The 20,935-nt window shown below is 29.9% G+C and overlaps 1 protein-coding gene across 1 annotated transcript in view; it reads right to left on the bottom strand.

Moving 5' to 3' along the window:
* Window positions 1-721: 721 nt before the first annotated feature.
* The window catches only part of LOC107449771 (E3 ubiquitin-protein ligase AMFR), a 166,399-nt gene continuing 146,185 nt past the window's right edge, over window positions 722-20,935 (bottom strand). The window contains exons 10-14 of the mRNA XM_043041501.2: window positions 18,114-18,193; window positions 11,881-12,006; window positions 7,295-7,410; window positions 4,867-4,989; window positions 722-1,170 (exon numbers count right to left, since the gene is read on the bottom strand). Coding sequence (XP_042897435.1) covers window positions 1,134-1,170; window positions 4,867-4,989; window positions 7,295-7,410; window positions 11,881-12,006; window positions 18,114-18,193 — 482 coding nt within the window. The 3' untranslated portion in view covers window positions 722-1,133. The remainder of the gene's footprint in view (window positions 1,171-4,866; window positions 4,990-7,294; window positions 7,411-11,880; window positions 12,007-18,113; window positions 18,194-20,935) is intronic.

A 20,935-nucleotide genomic window follows, 5' to 3' on the forward strand; every position in this document is an offset into this window, starting at 1 on the left:
AAAAAAAATTAATTTTAGCGTAACTTGTCCACTATTACTTATAAAAGTGCAGGCCATATGGCTAGATTCTTAAGTTCTGATAAAAGTTTTATGAGATATCCATTTGCTTTAAAAATTTCTACTTTGGATCGCTACCACTAGAAAGAGTTATTTTCAAAATCCTCATAAGTTGGAGGGTATGTAATTGGCTCTAGAAATGTTTATTCTTCATTTTTTGAAAGAACACCATAATTTTTTAAAGAATATGATAAAAGCATTTTATATTTTGATAAATCAAGACTGTCAGTGGGGATTTTGTTACAAATTCAGATATTCGGTACACCATGAAATTTGGGGGGGGGGATTCCATTTTAAAAATTAGATTTTTCGGCGACCCAATTCCATGATTTTTCTCTTTAAAAGAAAGTTCAAATCCTGACAAATTTTGTTCAATACCGAAATTCATGACTTTCCAGGTGCGCGGATATTTATTATTCTACCAGAAAAAAATATTTACAAATGGAAAATATGCCAAGTATAAATTCTAGCTCTAATATTCCTAAATAAAATATACAAGAATTTTTATTTATAAAAGCGATCGATTATTTCTCGAAACTTCTGGACCTTGGATTTCCAGAATTCTGGATTTCATGGAATCGTGGTCATCGAAAAATCCGGAGCACAATCATCTCTGCATAAAGGCTGTCGCTGTAATTGTTTACACGAATTGATTGCACACGAAACAGTTTAAAAATCACTTTTATTTTACACATCACAGAATCATTTAAATTAAACTACACATAAAAATCAAAATAAGCATGTTTTTCTAATTTGGCAAATTCACTTTTAAAAAAGCACCAGAACAACACCTCATTTTATTTTGTTTGTTTGTTTGTTCATCCCACGATGAATGATAAATCTATTTGAGCTGAATGTCAACAACAACAACTGAAAGTAAAACTACACTTTGAGTCAATAATAATAATCCCAATGAATATAAATTACACATTGCATTTGTCACAACAATTGTCACTAATCTTTTAAAAACAAAATATGATAGAAGGTAAATGAATGAGAGATGAATGCATGAATGTACAGGGGGGAGGGGGGAGGAGGAGAGAGAAAGACTTGGTAAAAGACAGTTTTGATTCTTCTCAGCTTTCATTCTCTTGGCATTTAGAGAGATACCTCCTGAAAACAAAGATTTCAACAATTGTAGTGTTGCTTAGAACTCTCTTTTTCCCTTTCATGAGTATCAGTCAGCCTACTTCTGCCCCAAACTGTCTAAGATAGCCCCCTATGTGAATAAAATAAGCAGTTTTAGTCTGCCAATTCACAGAGAGGCTATCTGATACAGATTGAGCAGAAATAGGCTGACTGATACTCATAAAAGGGAAAAAAAGAGTTGTAGCAACACTACACAATCAATTAACTGAATTTTTATTTTATTTCTTGGAACAAAAATGAGCAACTTTTATTGACATTTGTGGCATAGTAAGAGGAAGGGGCAGAAAAATAGATAACGCCCCCCCCCAAAAAAAAACTCTTACAGTAATCTATTATAATTTTTTGATAGAGTACAAATTGCAGGTTGTCAAAACTTTTTATTACTATAATCTCCTATTCTAAGGGAACGCCAACTTTTACGCAATTGGAGTAAACTTTTACTTCTATATTTAAAGTGGTAGTAAAATGTATGCTTTCTATATATTCCTTGCATTTATAAACTTAATTTAAAATTTTCTAGACTACCACTATTCTTAAAAAAATTACACAAGTATATAAATATGCAATACTTTCGTGGTAATCCGCTTAAGCTTTTTCGAAACACAGCATATGTGACTGCTTAAAATTGTAATTTAAATTCTATTTTACTACCACTGGGGAAAATCATCCCCAAAAGGATGAAAAGTTGGCAGGTATGGACAGGATAGCCTGGTTGGTAGGTAGGGTTGGTCGGGAGGCACTACAAGAGTGCGTGGGTTCGATCCCCGGCGGTGGAAGACTCCCTGTGCAGTAAATGGTGACTGGTGCAGGTTAAAACTGTCGAGTCGCAAAGTTCTCCATATTCCCATAACAAATCAATACCTCGGAAGGTACTGATACTGGAGATTCCTTATCTTCTGGATGGGTTCAAAATGACAAGGCTAAGGAGTGGAACATTAGTAGTCATAAACTTGAAATTGGGTCGGCCGTTCGCCGACGGATAAAATAAAAATTCCCTTATTGTAAGGGCTTTGATAGCCTGGTGGTTAGGGCGTTGGGCTCGCGTTCGTGGGAACGGGAGTTCGAACCAAAACAGCTGAAGAACTCCAGTGTATTAAATGGTGACTGGTGCACGTTAAATCTGTCAGGGTCACAAAGTTCTCCAAGACCCCATAACAAATCAATGCATCTGGGAGTACTCATCCAAAACTCCCTTGTCTTCTGGATCGGGTTCAAAATTACAAGGCTACGGAGTCTAACATTGGTAGGAGTAAACTCAAATTTGGGTCGACTGTTCAATGACAGTTACAATATAAAATCTCTTTTCTTATATTTTTTTAAAGTATATAAATCAGTTTCGGTGGATGTCACACTATTTTGTTTTCTTTTTTTTTTTAAATAAACTTTGAAGCACTTAAGAGGTGGAAATTCGTAGTCATTTAAATAAAATATTGAAAAAAAATTGTTTTGATCTGAACTCTCTTAAGTCTTTAAAAGCTCTTTTGAAATAATGATATTTTTTAAATATTTAAATCCAAAATGCTTTTAACAACAGTAACCTAAATAAAGTGACAGATCTATAATTTTATCATTTTGTTTAGTTTATTTTAATTAATATTATATTGATTATTTTCATATAGATATAGATTATTTTCTAGTTAACTTTATGTAGAAATACAATTTTATATAGAGATAGGTTATTTTATATTTTATTTCAAACATTTATAAATCTTACATCAAAAATATTTTAGTGCTACCTCGTTTAATTATTTAATAACAAGAAAATATTAAAAGCTACTTATTTTTGTAGATTATTAACAATGCGACGAGAAAAAACCTTTCGTTAAAGAAACTATTGATAATTTCATAGGATACAGGTACATTATGGCATTTTAATATCAGGGGTCTGTCTAGGTTTTAATGAGAGGTACCTATTTTATGAAAATTTAGACATAATTCGTGAAAATTAAAAATTATATTTTAATAATCAACACAAAATATGGTAAATTTTTATATATTTTTCCCCATAAATCCAAAAATAATTTTGCTATTGCAAAAATTTGGGCTTAAAATTGTATCCAAATTTAAAAAACCATAACAATCATTGTCCATTGTTAAATTTCAGCTCGAATTTTTAAGAAAAAACATGCACTTAACAGTACTTGCACTTAAAGTTATTTTTATTAGGAGAACATTTCCCACGAGGTCATATCGAAAAAAGTTTCACAGAGAAAAAAATGCTTTAAAAAAAATAAAGGTCTGTTGGAATAAATATAGAACAATGTTTGATTGCTTAGAATAATGTTCAAAGTTCAACTTCCCGTAAAGTTAACAGAGGGAGCGCCTTGGGTGCTTAATTAAAAAAGAAGCTCGCCATAATATGGCGTCAGCGATCGGTAATGCTTACCATAACACACTATCTGACCAAGCTAACTATTCGTAGATGCGGAATTAACACAGGATTTATTGTTTCTCACGGAGATACAAAACAACATTTTAAGAGGCGGAAAGGAGAATATCTCCAAACTTGCTTTTCTAAAACTATTTTGTGAAACTACCGAATTTCATAAAGTCGAATTTGTGAAGGTACTGCTAAACGGTAATAAATTTGCCCTGGATATTGTTTTAATTTAGTTTGCTTTTAAAAAATACAAAACTTTACTACTTATGTTACTAATTGTCGTAAGACATTGTTATTATTAGGGTATTAAAAAAATTGTTTGATAGAAAAAGTATTCAGGGGTGATTGTGAGCCCAAGTCAAAATTCCTGAAAAATTCTTGNATTGTTTCTCACGGAGATACAAAAACAAAATTTTAAGAGGCGGAAAGGAGAATATCTCCGAACTTGCTTTTTTAAAACTATTTTGTGAAACTACCGAATTTCATAAAGTTGAATTTGTGAAGGTACTGCTAAACGGCAGTAAATTTGCCCTGGATATTGTTTTAATTTAGTTTGCTTTTAAAAAATACAAAACTTTACTACTTATGTTACTAATTGTCGTAAGACATTGTTATTATTAGGGTATTAAAAAAATTGTTTGACAGAAAAAGTATTCAGGGGTGATTGTGAGCCCAAGTCAAAATTCCAGAAAATTTCTTGAGTTAAAAAAAAAAAAAAAAACAAGTTTAAATTGAAAAATCAGAAAAAAATTAAACAAGGTTTTTTTTTCCTTTTCCTTAATATTTCTTAGTTTACTTAAAATATATTTAAAATTTTACACATACCTATGATGATCTGGAGAAGTAATTAAAATTTACAAATATGTCTTTCTTTCTTGAGTTTATGATTATAACAACTATTTACTGATAAAAAATGAATATTAATCATGAATATAAGCTTATAGAGTATCTTTCTGACTCGCCCTTACAAAAACTGTGTTTTTAAGTTCCACCCTTGAAAATTTGATTTTCGGAAACTTCTGTGATCAATGATTTTTTGAAAGGTCTGGACCTTCGATCTCCGGAAACTTCCGGATCACTGTTAGCAAAAATTCCGGAAATCCGGATTTTTTCCGGAGCACAATCAGCCCTGAGTATTATAATGTATGGTGCTGAAATTAAAAAGTAAATAAAGAATATTCATGGCCTTTGCAGCATTTCTGTTATATAAAAAAAAAAGAAGAAAAAAACCCATTTTTGAAAAGAATAACGCTGAGTGTTTAAAAAGATGAATAGACGACCTCCTTGCTTGCTTGAGAAGGTTCTCCTTCCTTTTGGCCAATATTCGTTCTCTCTCTTCGGGTGATTTTGAGAAGCGACATCCGAGGGGAGAGGCTATGTGCATCCTCATCAGATCAGGAAATCTGAAACAATAAAACATCTTCCTTAGAATGGTTTTGTGTAAAAAAGAGCTGCCTCCATGGATTTTTAATAATCTGATCCACTTTCCTAACATGTCAACTATATATAGGGGAGAGTCAGGTAGCCCCCCACCCACTTAAGGAGTATTGCTTATATTTCTGTATAATATTGAGTAATAATCAATGTTTTTGTATGTTTCTATTGTTTTATCATCTAATTAAATAATGCAAAATCGAATATTGTAATGCAAAAAGAATAAACCAAAAAAAGAATAGTTTAACTTAAAATAGAAATTTAAAAAATTTGACTACTGTATTCAACATATTTTCAAAATTATTGTTCACCATGTTACCAGGTACATAAATACTTGAAACTTTAAAAATAATTTTTTTAAATAAAACAATTAATGTCCGATGGCCCATTGACTTGAAAAAATGCTCTATACATATGAAATTGACAGTGGGTGGGGGTACCCGACACTCCCCTAATTAAAAAGTATGTCCTGATAATTATTTAGCACATTTACAGAGCATCTGCTATATTTTAGATTTTCAAATTCATGACTTTCCATGACTAATTCCAAGAACTTTTCATGACTTAACAAAGTTACTATTTTCTCCTGACTTGAAAAATAAAAAATCCAATAGTAAAGTATCCCAAACCAACTGCAAATCACAACTGAAATAAAATAAACAGAAAAACAAACAACCTCTATCCAGCGCAGTTTAAAGAAAAAAAGGACAGATGTTAAAGAAAGTAGTGACATCATTAAAAGAAAAGCTTGAGCAAGGAGACTTGAACAAGATTTGAATTTTGCTAAACCAAATGAAAAACTAATAATTTTCAATTATTTTCTTAATTTTAAAATCAATATTACAGAAATTAAAAGAAAAACCATTATCATTTAAATTTCTTTTTCCCCAGGACTTTGGCAAAACTTTTGGGGTACAGAGAAGGCAATTTTTGGACTTTTGTCTTGCTTTCTCGACAGAAAAAGTTTTGCATTTATGACATCTGCAGGGTTGCCACAGAAAAAAAGGAACAAAATAGTGGCTGTTAGTAGCCAAAAGCGTGAAAATAGTTGCTGAAANTAATTAATGCAGCAATTTATTTAAATTAAATTTTAATACTAAGAAAAGAAAATAATAAAAGTATCAAAAATTTAAAACACTGTTTTTTGACTTTTAAAATCAATATATATAGATAAAATTTTTTTTTTTGATTTAAATCATGATTTAAATCGTGATTTAAATCAAGCTGATTTAAATCAACAAACCCTGATATAAACATTAGTGTTCTAGAAGTAAATTTTTATATAAAAAAAATTTGTATATTTGCAGAAAATTAAATACTTCAATTACTTGAAATCATTCAAAAAAATGTTTTTTTTATTAAAAAAGAACACATTTCTCCTAAAAAATTTTAAGTTTAACTAATAATTGATTTAGCAAATATATTGTGAAAAGTGATGATGATTCAAATTTGAAATTCACACATAGTAATATCGTATTAAAAATTGGGTTTTCTGAAATCATGCAGAATTTCGTAGTAATAACCGTTGAAAAGGTGATTGAGAAACAAAATAGATTTACAATGGAATCTGTTCAAATTAAGCGCATTAAAAAGTGACAACTCAAATTTGCAATTTCTTCTTTGACAAATTTGCAATTTCATATTTGAAATTCAGAAATTTGCAATTTCTTATTTGAAAAAGTGATAACATTTCTTATTTTGTGTTCAGAAGAAGCTGCCGCAGGTTGTCAACCCAATTTACGCTCTAAAAAAATTTTAAAAAAAACATAGCTACAAAAAAACATAGCATTTAAAAAAAACACAAACACAGAAAAGTCTCCTAATAGTCTCCTTTTCCTAAAAATAGTTGCTTTCTTAGCTTTTTCAGGCAAAAAAAGTTGCCATAGTCGACTCAGCTCAAAAATAGTTGCAAATAGTCGTATTTAAGTCGCCTGTGGCAACCCTGCATCTGAAGCTGGTACCCCTTGACGTCAGCTTTAATTGTCATATTTTTTCCAATTTTTTTCATTTTCACGTTTGCTATTGTAAATGAAATAGTTTAGAACAGAAATATCATCCTTAAATATCCCATATCCACTTTTAAAAGACGTAAATAAGAAATAAAATTCCCTGTATTTTCCCAGTTTGTAAGGAAAAACTTAAAATTACCGGCATTTTCCCTGTTGTGGAGTGGCAACTCTGAAATGTGTCTTAATGCCACTAAAATGGATATTTTAGCTTCAAAAGTTCTATGAGATTTCAATAGGTTAAGATGGATTGAAAGGAGGAGTTCACCTGTCTAGTTCTTCCACTTCGTAGCTGTCAGCAGGGAAGACAGCATCATCGATGTAATTGAACTGATTTCGACATGCTGACAGTGCTTTCTGCTTCCCCAACAGATTCTCTGTAGCCTTTAATGGACATTAAAAAAATTAAAGAACAAAGTTATTCTCTAAGAGCAAAACAGTTACTTTGGCCAAACGAAAGAATTTCGGTACCAGACAAGCATTCCCTAATTTATAAGTTTCTGTTTGAAACAAAAACCAATGTCTGAATAGGGTAAGATCAAGCTCATCACACTTTTATAAACCTCAAAAAAAAATTTAAAATAAGGGTACATTTTGAATTATTTTATTACACAGGCGTTCAACAAAAAATAAGCACCTTTTAAGCACTTTTCAAGCACTCAAAAAATATTTTTAAGCACTTTAAAAAAATACCATAATTAGATACAATTGGAAAGTTTTTGACAATTCACGGTTTTATCTTGTATTAATCGCCACGTCCAAAAATTTTTTTTTGACATTGTTTTTAACAATTGTCAAAAATCATGAAATTTTGAAATATGTAAAACGAATGGCGTTTTCATATGCTACGGACTGAAATATATTGGGGTTGAATTAATTGTTAAAACATTGAATAGAACAATGTGAACTGTGTCTTTTTGCATAATTCATAGCGAAAATCAGCATGGTAAAGGAAAAATCTCATTTTGAAAAATGGAAAATTAAGCACCTTTTAAAAACACCCAATGAAAAAAGCCCTTTTAAGGGCTTTTAAGAAACGAAAATCAAAAATAAGCACCTTTAAGCACTTTTTAAAAACGCTAAGCACCCTGCTACAGTTTCTAAAAAAAAATCAATTAAAAAATCAGCCAAATGGCGCATCTAACTTCATATTGAAAGAAATTATATAAAAAACAAACTTTTCTGGTTTACATTGAGTTTTATAAACTTTTTCTTGACAACCACTTAAAAGATTAATATTTTTCTAAATCGTAGATGAAAGAAATTTTTACTAGTATGAAATTTACAACCCTTATAATTACAGGGGTGATTGTGAGCCCAACTCAAAAATCCTGAAAATTTCTTGAGTGAAATCATTCATGACACATTTCAAAAAATTAATATCTATAATTTGAGTTTATAAAATTCAAATTTCTGATATTTTCAAAACATGAAATTCTAAATAAATTTTAGGCGGCATAATTTAAATGAATAATAATGTAAGAGTTTACTTTTATCTCTAATCACATTAATAGATATATAATATTATAGATATTAATAGATTGTATTTTGGTAGAATAAAAATATTCTACCAGAAAAAATATTTACAAATAAATGAGCTGCCAAGTATAAATTCTAGTTCCAATATTTCTAAATAAAATATACAAGAATTTTTATACATAAATGTGATCCATGATTTCTGGAAACTTCTGGACCTTGGGCTTCTGAAAAAATCCTGAAATCCGTTTTTTTCGGAGCACAACCATCTCTGTAATTAAAAAAGTACTAGGATTCTATTGTTTTAAGAGTGCCCGTAGTAGACTGCAAGATTCAAATTATCATCTTCATTTATTTACATTATTCCTTAAAATTTACTTCTATAAGAAAGCAGGTATTATTATAACATTTATGCATTGCCCACTTTTAATTGCAATTATTTTTTTCCTTTCACTCTTCTTAAAAATAAACTTAAAAAAAAACAACAACAAATGAAGCAGCAAATAATATTAATCTCCAACTTCTATTAGGCTTTAGTTTAATTACACAAATGCAAAAAAAAGTAGGCAATAATAAATTTATATATAATCTTCAATGTAATGAACCGTGCCGGTTCAGTGGTTCAATCAAGGCATTAATTGTAATGGACTGGAACTTGAGGCATCATGGATCTTCCCCGCTTTAGATGGATGGTTAACAGCTTGTCTAGTAAGTAAAGGCGGCCAGTGCAGAATGTTGACTATAGTGTCCCAAACCATGCCACGTAATTGAACAGATTTAACCTCCATAACTCCTTTGGCGCACAACGGGCTGTATAAGGAATGTTTTTTTTCTCCTGTTTTTACAATAAAACTATGTTACATTAGATTACAGGAGCGGTTGATTGATAAACCATCAAAATGTTTGAAATGTATGTTCACTAATAACCAGGGTTCATACAGAGATCAGAAGAAGAGATCCAAGGAGTCCAAAATTTTAAGAACTATTAAAAAATTTAAAAACTTTGTGTAAAAGATAACTAGACAATTTAAAAATTAAAAAGCAGTTATTATAAGGAACTCGCAAAACGTATAGTTTGCATATTTTTTTCTAGCCCTTTTGGAATAGATTTTGACTTAGTCCATCCAACTTCCTCAAGAAAAATAAAGTTATCACTTTTACATACAAATACATTTTCCAGTTTCAAACATTTTAATAAATCTTGTTAAAGTACAGATGTTAAAAATTAACATAAATACCTACCAATTTTATATTTTTAAATTTGAAAACAGAAGAAATTCTAAGACATTTTATACCAAAAAAAATCACACTAAATTATTAAGTTTGCTTGTAACATGTAAAATTAAAATTATTTGCTGTTATTTTATTCTTCTAACTCTTGCAATTCAATTTTTTCTTTTCTTTGAAAGTTTCCTTCTTAAACTATTAGATTTTGACAGCTAAGTCATATAATTTAGTTTCCCCTGTTTGGACAGCAAATTCATCAGCATGCTTAGTAAGTTCATCTATGCAACACAGTAATCTAAGGAGTTTCTAAGGACTAATTTAGAAATCTACGTAGTTCCAAGTACTCCTTGGAGACTTATTTCCAAGGAGTTCCTAAGGCAGAACAAATCTGCCTACAAAATCCGAGAATACCTCATCATATAGTATTAGAATTAAAAAAAATATTACTTTTACAATAAAATTTTTGTATAAGTTTTTACTCTATACATACTATCTTTTGTAGATACAGCGTTTCTGTTATTTTAAATTAGTAATTGTTATAAATCAAAGTATTTCAAAGCAATATATCAGTGCTAGGGAAGTTTGTAGCAGAAAGCCCGAAAAAATTAGAATATATGTGCTGATTTTCAAAAACCAAAGAGTTATTAGTGAACATGCATGAATTGCAAACATGCATTTTTTCCCTTTATATAGAAATAAGCGAAAATTTATTTGGATGTAATCTTTTTCATTATTGAAATTTTATAATATAATTATGTTACAAGTAATCGAATATAATTATGCTGCTGGTCACAAGCATTTTTCTTTTTTTTTTTTAAATAAACACACATCAGGTACATATTCTTTAAATATGAAACTAATACAAAAATAACTAATAGCCATTATACATAAAGCAATAAAGTAGTGTTGTTCATTAGTTTGAAAACAATTTAATAAAATTTGTAAAAATAATTAATTATTGCAAATACCAATTATTCAGTATGTATTATCAGAATCATGTGACATTGCAAACAATGAAGTATTTTGCAGCATTACAAGGGATGACGAAGGAAAAAAATTTTAAATAATAAATTACTAAAAACTTTCTAGAAGTAAATTATTGCATAAGCTTTAGTGCTTTAATAAAATATATCCTCACAAGTACAAAGTATCTGCTACATTTTAGATTTTCAAATTCATGACTTAACCAAGTTACTATTTTTTCCGACAAAAACACAACAATAAATTTAAAAAAGCATTATAATAACATTCATTAAAATGATAGGAATAACCAAAGCTGTTATACTCTGCATCTTCATATTTATTGATTTTTAATTTAAAAAACAGAGCAAAGAAAGAGTGGGAGCAATAAAATAGCTGTTAAAAATTAATTAATAGAAAATTACAAAAGCAAATATTTTTTCTTTTCTCTTTTTCTGCAGAATTATATTATTCTTCATCGAAATAGGTATTATAGTATATTATATTATATTCTTCTGCAGAATTATATTATATATAGATATTATATTCTAAACATACTCGGAATCAAGGATTCATCAGAAAGGAAAGACATACTAACGATTTTTTTGTTCTCATTTCGGAATTAAAAAAAAATTGCAAATAACTGGCTTGCTTCAGATAGAATTTTAAATTGATAAAATAAACAAAATTTCTGAAATCACAGAAGAGTTTAAAAGATAATTCAATCTAAAAATGATGTTTTTTCTTTCATTTTTTTGAAGAACATGATAAAAGTATTTTATATTTTTAATAAAATATGACTGTGAATGGGGATTTTGTTACAAATTCAAATATTCGGAACACTGTGAAAGTGGGGGGAAGGAGTAGTAGATTCCATTTAAAAAATTTTATTTTTCAGCAACCTAAATCAATGACTTTCCATGATTTTTGTAAAAAAATAGTTAAAATCATGACAAATTTTGCTCAATACCGAAATGCATGACTTTCCATGATTTCTCATGACTTGCCAGGTGTGCAGATACCCTGTGAATAATAATTTGAAGTAAAAACACTGTGAATAATAATTAATGCAAAAACACCGCGAATAATAATTTGATGTAAAAACACTGAATAATAATTTGATGTAAAAACACTGAATAACAATTTGAAGTAAAAACACCGTGAATAATAATTTGATGTAAAAAGACATACCAGAGGGAGGACTAGTTTTCCATCTAATATATTTTCGACTGTCATTTCAACAGACAATGTTAACTTGAGATCCTCTAATATAATATTCATTGGCATGTTAGGAAACATTTGATGAACTTGGCGAGTCTACAACATGAGAGAACAACATGTTTTAACAGTATGTTTAACAACAACATTCAAAATTTTTGTCTAACAAATGTTTATGTTTAACAAATGTTTTAAAAGTAAAAATGAAATTTTAAATAAAAAATATTGAAATCTAAAGAATCTCTATTACAACGTTAATTCTTGCCTTGGTAGTCGTGAAAGATGGAGCTTCCATTTGTTTCTCACGCCAGGCACAAATTACGCTCTGTGATTTGTTTTTGTGTGCAAAAAACGCTCCTCCGGTGGACATTCATTCCCAACTCTGTGAGGCGTACGGGGAAAAGTGTATGAGTGTGCAACGTGTGCGCAAATGGTGCAGAGACTTCAAAGACGGACATGCAGATGTCCATGACGAACAACGTTACGGCCGGCCATCATTTTCGGACAAAGCGATTGCGAAAATGGAAGAAGCAATGCTGAAAGATCAAAGGGTGACGGTTTGGGACCTCAGCGAGATGATCCCTGATGTCAGTAAGTCCTGCATTCACAACATTTTGAGAGACCGCTTAGGACATGCCAAGGTTTGTGCAAGGTGGGTCCCGAAAATGCTGACGGACGACAACAAATGGAATGCGCTCAGTAATGGAGTGCGTCTCCATCAGGACAATGCTCGTCCACACATTGCCGTGCCACAACTGATCTCATCAACAGATTTGGATGGAATACAGCCCAGACTTGGCCCCCAGTGATTACCATCTCTTTCATGAATTAAAGAAACACTTGGGAGGGATGCATTTCACAACCGACGAAGAACTGAAAGAAGAGGTTTTAAGATATCTTTGCGGCGCGGCGTCAGAGTTCTACAACTCAGGCATAAAGAAGATGGTACACCGCATGTAAAAATGCATTGATCTAAACGGCGATTATGCAGAAAAAAAGAGGAGAGTCTAAGCTTTCCAAACATGTATTATTCAATGCTAATAAACATGTTTTTCATTGTGAAAATTTGTTGGGAACCTTATTTTATGGACAACCCTCGTATAAAAAGCATGATCTATCCAAAATGATGAATTATAATTGAACTCTTCATTTTATTTTGAGTTTTTAAAGCTCAAAGTAATTTTAAAAAAATTCTAACATATTTCAGCTATAATTAATAAATATTTGACATTTCAGAATGATAGGTATCTTTAAAAAATTATTAAGCGTGAATAATCTTTTTTAGAGCTTGAAAAGTCTACTAAAACCTTTTTTATTTTTAATAATGAATAATAAAAAAATCCACTATATAGCTTAAAAGTATTATTTCTTTGTGTAACATTAAAATTTACAATAATAAGTTTATAGCACTTTTCAACATTTATTTCATACATTTTGAAATAATTCAATTCTAGAAAAGGAAGCAATAATTACACTAAAAAGTGAACAGGGTTGCCACTGAAATCTGCAGAAAAAAAACTCTTGAGTTTTCCCTGTACATATTATACGCCATATATTAAAAGGAAACTCAATTACTGTGCTCTTGTGTGAACTATACTAGTTTCAATTGCTAGAAAAACTTGGAGGATTAAAAAAAAAGAACATCTGAACATAGTATATTAAATAGTTTAGTATAGCTGAAATATCATCCTTTCTCTGCACTTTGTGTGGTAACTTTTAGAAAAACGAAAATAAGAAACAAAATTCCCTATATTTTCCCTGTTTGTAAAGACAAACTCAAAATTCCCTGCATTTTCTCTATTAATTTAAATGATTTTTAAATTCCCTGTACTTTTCAGGTTTTCCCTGTGAAGAGACAACCCTGGTGAAACACAAAGAAAAAACCTGAGTGATTGAGAAACAGGCTTTTTAATGGCAAAGGAGGGAATTAGATTTCTTGAAGAAGATGAAAGAAATAAAAAAACAATACTTATGGATTCTTTTTTTTTCCAGGAAAAAAAGTGTAATGTTTAATAATTTCATTTGTGTTTTCCAAATAAAATAAGAGATAAGGAATTTTCATACATATGCCAAATAGAGGAGTAAAATTTACAGAACAGTGAAAAGCTTTTTTAAGGTCAGAGCTGCCTCCCATTTCAACACTCCTGTGTATAAATTTAAATGCCTTTTCTTCATATAATCTTTACTAATTGGAATTAGCGTTTTTTCTTCATGTATTTTTAATTGTAAATATATTTAGTATTATAATGATGCGAATATATTGTACATACAATACATTACGCATACATGTGTATAACAGAGTTCACACTCAATTTAAAAAAAAAAAAACAATTCCCTGACTTTTCCAGGTATATCAGGTAAATTACAATGAAAATCCATACCATATTTTATCTATATCACAAAATTTTTCATCAGAAAACTTTTTTTTTTTCTTTTTTTTTGTAATGCTAAGTATTAGAGTTTCTATGTGAAATAAATATCATTAAATGAGGATGGAAACATTTCAGTTCAACTATTTCAATAGAAAATTGTAATACACATTAGAACAGTGATTCTCAACCACTGTGCCGTGGCACTTTTGTGTGCCATTAAATTCTTAAAATGTGCCGCCAAATATTAGAAATGATACAACATTATGATGCTCTTTTCATTACGAGTATAAATTAAAGTAAAGTTTAAATTAAAGTAAATATATNATATTTATATATACTTTTTATAATTTTTCCATGCCCTAACCGCGTTAGCATCTTTGTCGGTGATTGTCTTGTCTCTGACAATTTTAAAATATGTTGAAATAAGTAGGAAATTTAATGACTATTAAAATTATTAATTAACCAAGAAAATCTAGCTAAATATTAACTTTCAAACGGAAATAAAAGCTAATCATTAAAGTAAGCTATGCAATTAATAGTTATAAAAACAAATTAACAAAGGACAAAAAAATAAGCTAACAATTAATAACTAGCAAAAAAAATAAACTGCTACTAACTAATAAAAAATAAGTCAAAAGAAATAATTAATCCCTTAATAAACGTGCTTTTGTAGTACATATTATTTTATTTCACATTCAAAATTATTATCACAAACTATCTAACACAGTGCATTATAGGTAAGTAAACAACTTTTAAACTAATATTTTTCACTGTGTGCCGTCAAATTTCGAATTCGTTAAAAGTGTGCCACCGCAAAAAAAGGTTGAGAATCACTGCATTAGAATTATGTAACTCGAATCTCAATAACTGATTACTGTTTCTGACAATTTTAAGACTAGTTATTTTCCAGGTAAAATGTAGGAATATTCCAGGCTTTTTTTAAAAAAATATTTCAACTTCCCCATACTATTTCCTGATTTTTGGAGTTAAAATAAAATTCCCTGACAATTTCAGGTTCTCCCAACCCGTGGGAACCCTGGTATTACGTATGGATTGTTGTTATAAATAATTAAGAGTAAGTCTTTTGATAAGTAAAAAATACTGACAAAAATTATAAATTATTTCAATTTAACACAATTAAAAAAAAAGGGACTAATTGTAATGTTTGTATATTATTATACCACAATACAATAAGAGTAATTATTGAAATTCAGAACAATTTCAGAACTGCCTAAAATTCCAAATCAATTTGTTAAATAGTATGAAAAGTTTTCCATTCAATTAATCCTCATAAGTTTATTTTAAAAAAATATTTCTTTTTATCTGAATAAATATTTAATTTCATTAATATCCGGTTCAACGGCCCAATTTGAATAGGTTTTTAAATTTAAAGTAATAACGAGGTATTACTTTATCTTTCATAATTTATCTGTCGGAAAGGTTTTTTTTTTCTAGGTAAGGGCATCTACAAATTATGAATGAAATTGTGGATACCAGAATTTATTTGAAACACCTCAGATCAGGGTTGTCAAGGTTTAGGACAGAATGGATTAATCCACGGTTTAAACCGCATTGTGCAAAACCCTTTTACTCAAATTATGTCACAATTTTATCTGAACAACATTTAAAAGGTGAAATAAACATAGAACTAATAACATATTAATAATTAAATCTACTTGAGAATATTTGTTTTTAAAAATATAATGTTTTATTAATATTGTTTGACTCTTNAAAAAAAAAGGGACTAATTGTAATGTTTGTATATTATTATACCACAATACAATAAGAGTAATTATTGAAATTCATCTTCAATTTAAACATTAAACAAAGGAAGATAAATCAGTAATCAAGTTCAACTGGTCCTCTCATTCAATAGTACATTTGACCTTGCCATACAGGTTAAGCTATTAGGGACTAAGTGCTTGGTTAGTCAGAAACAGGTTTATTTACCTATGGTACTATTCAAGAATACTTTTATTTCATTCATGTTCGATTCTTTTAGCACAGTGGTGATACATCACCAGTGTCAGTAACTGGAACTGATGTTATACCCTTTAAAACTGTTATGCATTTTTCAGTTATTATTGCTGGATAACATAAACATGTAACATAAAATAGATCACTAACTAATATTCTCTCATCTAAATTGTATATTAAAGTCATAGCCTTTAGTTCATTGTTACTCGGAAGTCTCAAAACTAGTTGGGCAGATTTTTTTTTTGCTCATCTTTCCAGCAATTTAGTTTTAATTGCTGGAAAAACAGCTGAACATACTTCAATAATTCTGTAGTAAATGAAATAGTTTAGTATAGCTGAAATATCATGGTTAAATATCCCATAGAATACGCTTTGAGGGGTCACCATTTTTTAAGGGACAAAAATAAGAAACAAAATTTCTTGTATTTTCTCAGTTTGTAAAGAAAAAAAATCATAATTCCCTGCATTTTCCCTGATATTTTAGGTGTTTTTGAATTCCCTGTTATTTTAAGTTACTTTTAAATTCCCTGTATTTTCCAGGTTTTCCCTGTGGAGTGACAACCCTGTGATATAAGAATATTCCAGATTTTTGTCAAAAAATTGCAACTTTCTCTAATTTAATAAAATTTTAAAAAATTTCCTTATAAGTGAAAATAAAATTTCCTGAAAATTCCAGGTATTCCCTGTTCTCCCTGACCAGTGGGAACTGTGGATCTATATGGGATAAAGGGAAATATCCCATAGATTACGCTTTGAGAGGTCACCATTTTTGAAAAGACAAGAAACAAAATTCCATGTATTTTCCCAGTTTGTAAAAAAAAAAAATTCCCTGCAATTATCCCTATTATTTTAGGTGATTTTAAAAATTCCCTGTATTTTCCAGGTTTTTCCTGTTCTCTCTCTGGAGTGGCAATCCTGTTCTATAGAAAATAGTTATAGGATTGAAAGAAAGCAATTAGAGAAACTAAACTGCAAAGAAGTAAGCGACACAGCACCATGTACCGAAGACAGCAGCATAACTTATCGGGGTTGGCTTTTTGCCGGCAGAAACTGGTTTTTGCCATGCCAGTGGCAAAAATTGGTTATAACCGGTAAAAACTGGCAGAAACTAAAAAGACGTCTATATTAGTTCTAGTAGTTGCTTAATGATATTTTGTTTAAGTAAACTGAAAAATGCAACTCCATGTAACTGCAACAAACTTTTTAATTCATTGCTTGTAAATATATATTATTTTGTTTATATTAAATATATAGAGTGCAGTATATCAAATATTTATATAAAACAAATCGGCCCCATTTCCTGAAACTTATTTTTCCAGTCAAGTTTTGAAAACTACCCCAGCTGCTATATGGTGGTCCAGTTTTAAAAAATATGCAATAGATGAAAGTTTCACAAATCTTGCTTGGCAATGCCTGCTAGTTCTGCTGGACTTGAGAGAATCTTCTCAAATTTCTCGTTTGGGCATAGCAAATTGAGAAATTGTTTAGGTTTAGAAACTGCATCAAAACTTGTCTTTTGTTATAGATTACTGCAGAGTGCAGACAATGTAATATTTGATTTTGAATGGTGATAATTTCGTAAATAAATTGTACTTTGTTAAACATTTAATTGTTTTTTCTATGAATTATCCATTGTATGTCAATCTCAGTACTTACTTTTATTCCTCATTTTCTGAATTTCTGCCATGCCAGTTTTAACCAGTTTCTACCAGTGGTTTTAACCACATCGGCAGAAACTTGCCAACCTTGTAACTTATGGTTCTTTGCTCTAATTTCGAAAAAAGATGAGGAATTTCCAAGATTATCTTGTTTCTTAGAAAAAAACATAACGAATGGAGAGAGAAAAAAAAGAAATACCATGGCTTCCAGTCGAGCGGCAGAAGTTCCACCTTGTGATGAGACTCTGAGGAAACTGGGTAACAGCCAACTGTTTGTCCCTAAAACACAACATCTTATTTAGAATAGAAGAAATATATATATAATTCAACATACATTCACTGCTCCTTTTAGAAATTTGGGCTCAAAACAATATATTAGGACATTCATTGTAGTGTGGGGGCGAAGTTATCGACCAAGCCAACCTTCATCTATCAAAAGATACCTCGTGATTGAATCGAGTTAGCATGTCTTATATACTAGTGAATTGCAATTTTGTAGTGGTAGATACCCTACAGTACTCCCCCACCAAAATTATATCTGTGATAGAATTCGATGAGCGGATACCACTAGTTGATTCATTGCTGATTTGTGAGAAGCCGGGAGAGCTGTATTAAGATCACCGTACTTTTTGAGTGCTGAATATTAGAGGTGTATTAACTTCACGATCGTAGTCGCTTCTGTGTTGCCGTTAGCAGTCGAGTGTATGCAAGCCCACGTTGTGCGTGATCGAGACGAGACTGAGTAGCAACAGTGCGAGGAGTTGGACAATGTCGCAGTAGCAAAGTCAACTGTTCAATGTGGACCATCCATCCAAGTAGGCGTTACAAATCGAAGTGGGCGTTACTGCCAAGGTAGACGTGTTCACATCACGTCCGTAGGTCACCAATGTGGGGATTGGTAGTTATTGACCATGCCAACCTTCATCTATCAAAAGGTACCTCGTTATTGAATCGAGTTAGCATGTCATATATACTAGTAAAGTGTAATTTTTTAGTGGTAGATACCCTACAGTAGAATAAATGGTTTGAGGGGATTTATTTATAGACTATGTCAACCTTCATCTATCAAAAGATACCTCAAGATCCAATCAAGTTAACAGTGTCTTATATACTAGAGAATTGGTATTCAATATTTATAGTGGTAGTTATGCCACAAAATACACAAGGTTGCTAAAAAAAAAGAAGAGGAAATACAAGAGAAATAAATAACCCAATGTGCTTGAAAAACAATAAGACATTTGAATGTGTGGGGAGAATAGATATTGACAATGTCAACCTTCATCTATGAAAAGGTATCCCACCATAGAATCGAATTAACATGTCTTATATACTAGTGAATTGGAATTGTAGTGGTCGACACTACAGTATTCCCTAACCAGAATTATACCTGCGATAGAATTCGATTAATTAAAATTAATTTCATAAATGTCTTGATGCCTTAAAAATAAACCAAAAATTTGCAACTTTTAAAACATTCCAAAATTTTAGTTTAAAATGCATACATATATTTTAAACTAAAATTTTGTTTAAAAAAATATATATATACATATTTTAAACTAAATATGGAATGTTTATATATAACATTCCATGTAAATTTAGCATGTTTATATATATATAAACATTCCAAAATATGAGTATAAAATATATATTTATATATACAGGGTATTTGCTACATTTTAGATTTTCAAATTCATGACTTTCCATGACTAATTCCTAGAATTTTTCATGACTTGAAGTTACTATTTTCTCCAACAAAAACGTAAATAGCACTATAATAACATTCATTGAAATGATAATAATAACCAAAACTGTTATACTCTGCATCTTCATATTGATAGATTTTAAATTAGACAAACAGAGTAAAGAAAGAGTTGAAATAAAATAGCTGAAATGAAAATACAAAAGCAATTAATTTTTTTTCTTTTTTTCAGCAGAATTATATTCTAAAGATACTTTTCTTGTTCATCAGAAAGGAAAGAAATAATCCTTGTTTGTCTGTTCTCACTTTGAAATTAAAAAATCGCCAATGTTTGGCTTGCTTCGGCTTGAAATTTAAATTGATAAAAAAATTTATAAATAATAAAAATTCTTAAATCACAGAAGTTTAAAAGATTATTCGCTCTAGAAATGATGTTTTTTCTTTCATTTTTTGAAAGAACACCATAATTTTTAAAGCACATGATAAAGACATTTTATATTCTAATGAAATAAAAGTGTCAGTAGTGATTTTGTTAAGAATTCAGATATTTAGAACACGATGAAATTGAGGGGGGGGGGATTCCATTTTAAAAGTTAGATTTTTTGACGACCTATATCCATGACTTTTTTAAAAAAAATAACAAAAATCATGACATTTCATGACAAATTTTGTTCAATACTGAAATTCAAGACTTACAATGAATTTTCATGACTTTCCAGGTGAGCGGATACCATGTATATATAATTCAACATACATTCACTGCTCCTTTTAGAAATTTGGGCTCAAAACAATATATTAGGACATTCATTGTAGAATAAATGGTTTGAGGGGATTTATTTATAGACTATGTCAACCGTCATCTATTAAAAGATACCTCAAGATCGAATTTAAGTTAACAGTGTCTTATATACTAGAGAATTGGTATTCAATATTTATAGTGGTAGTTATGCCACAAAATACACAAGGTTGCTAAAAAAAAAGAAGAGGAAATGCAAGAGAAATAACCCAATGTGCTTGAAAAAAATTAAGACGTTTGAATGTGTGGGGAAAATAGATATTGACAATGTCAACATTCATCTATGAAAAGGCTATATATACCACCATAGAATCGAGTTAATATGTCTTATATACTAGTGAATTGGAATTGCAGTGGTAGACACACTACAGTACTCCCCAGAATTATACCTGCGATAGAATTAGATGAATTAAAATTAATGTGATAAATGTCTTAAAAATAAACCAAAAATTTGCAACTTTTAAATCATTCCAAAATTTTAGTTTTAAAATATATATATATGCTTGAAAAACAATAAGACATTTGA

Source organism: Parasteatoda tepidariorum, chromosome 10, assembly GCF_043381705.1.
Source record: "Parasteatoda tepidariorum isolate YZ-2023 chromosome 10, CAS_Ptep_4.0, whole genome shotgun sequence".
Taxonomy (NCBI): Eukaryota; Metazoa; Arthropoda; class Arachnida; order Araneae; family Theridiidae; genus Parasteatoda; species Parasteatoda tepidariorum.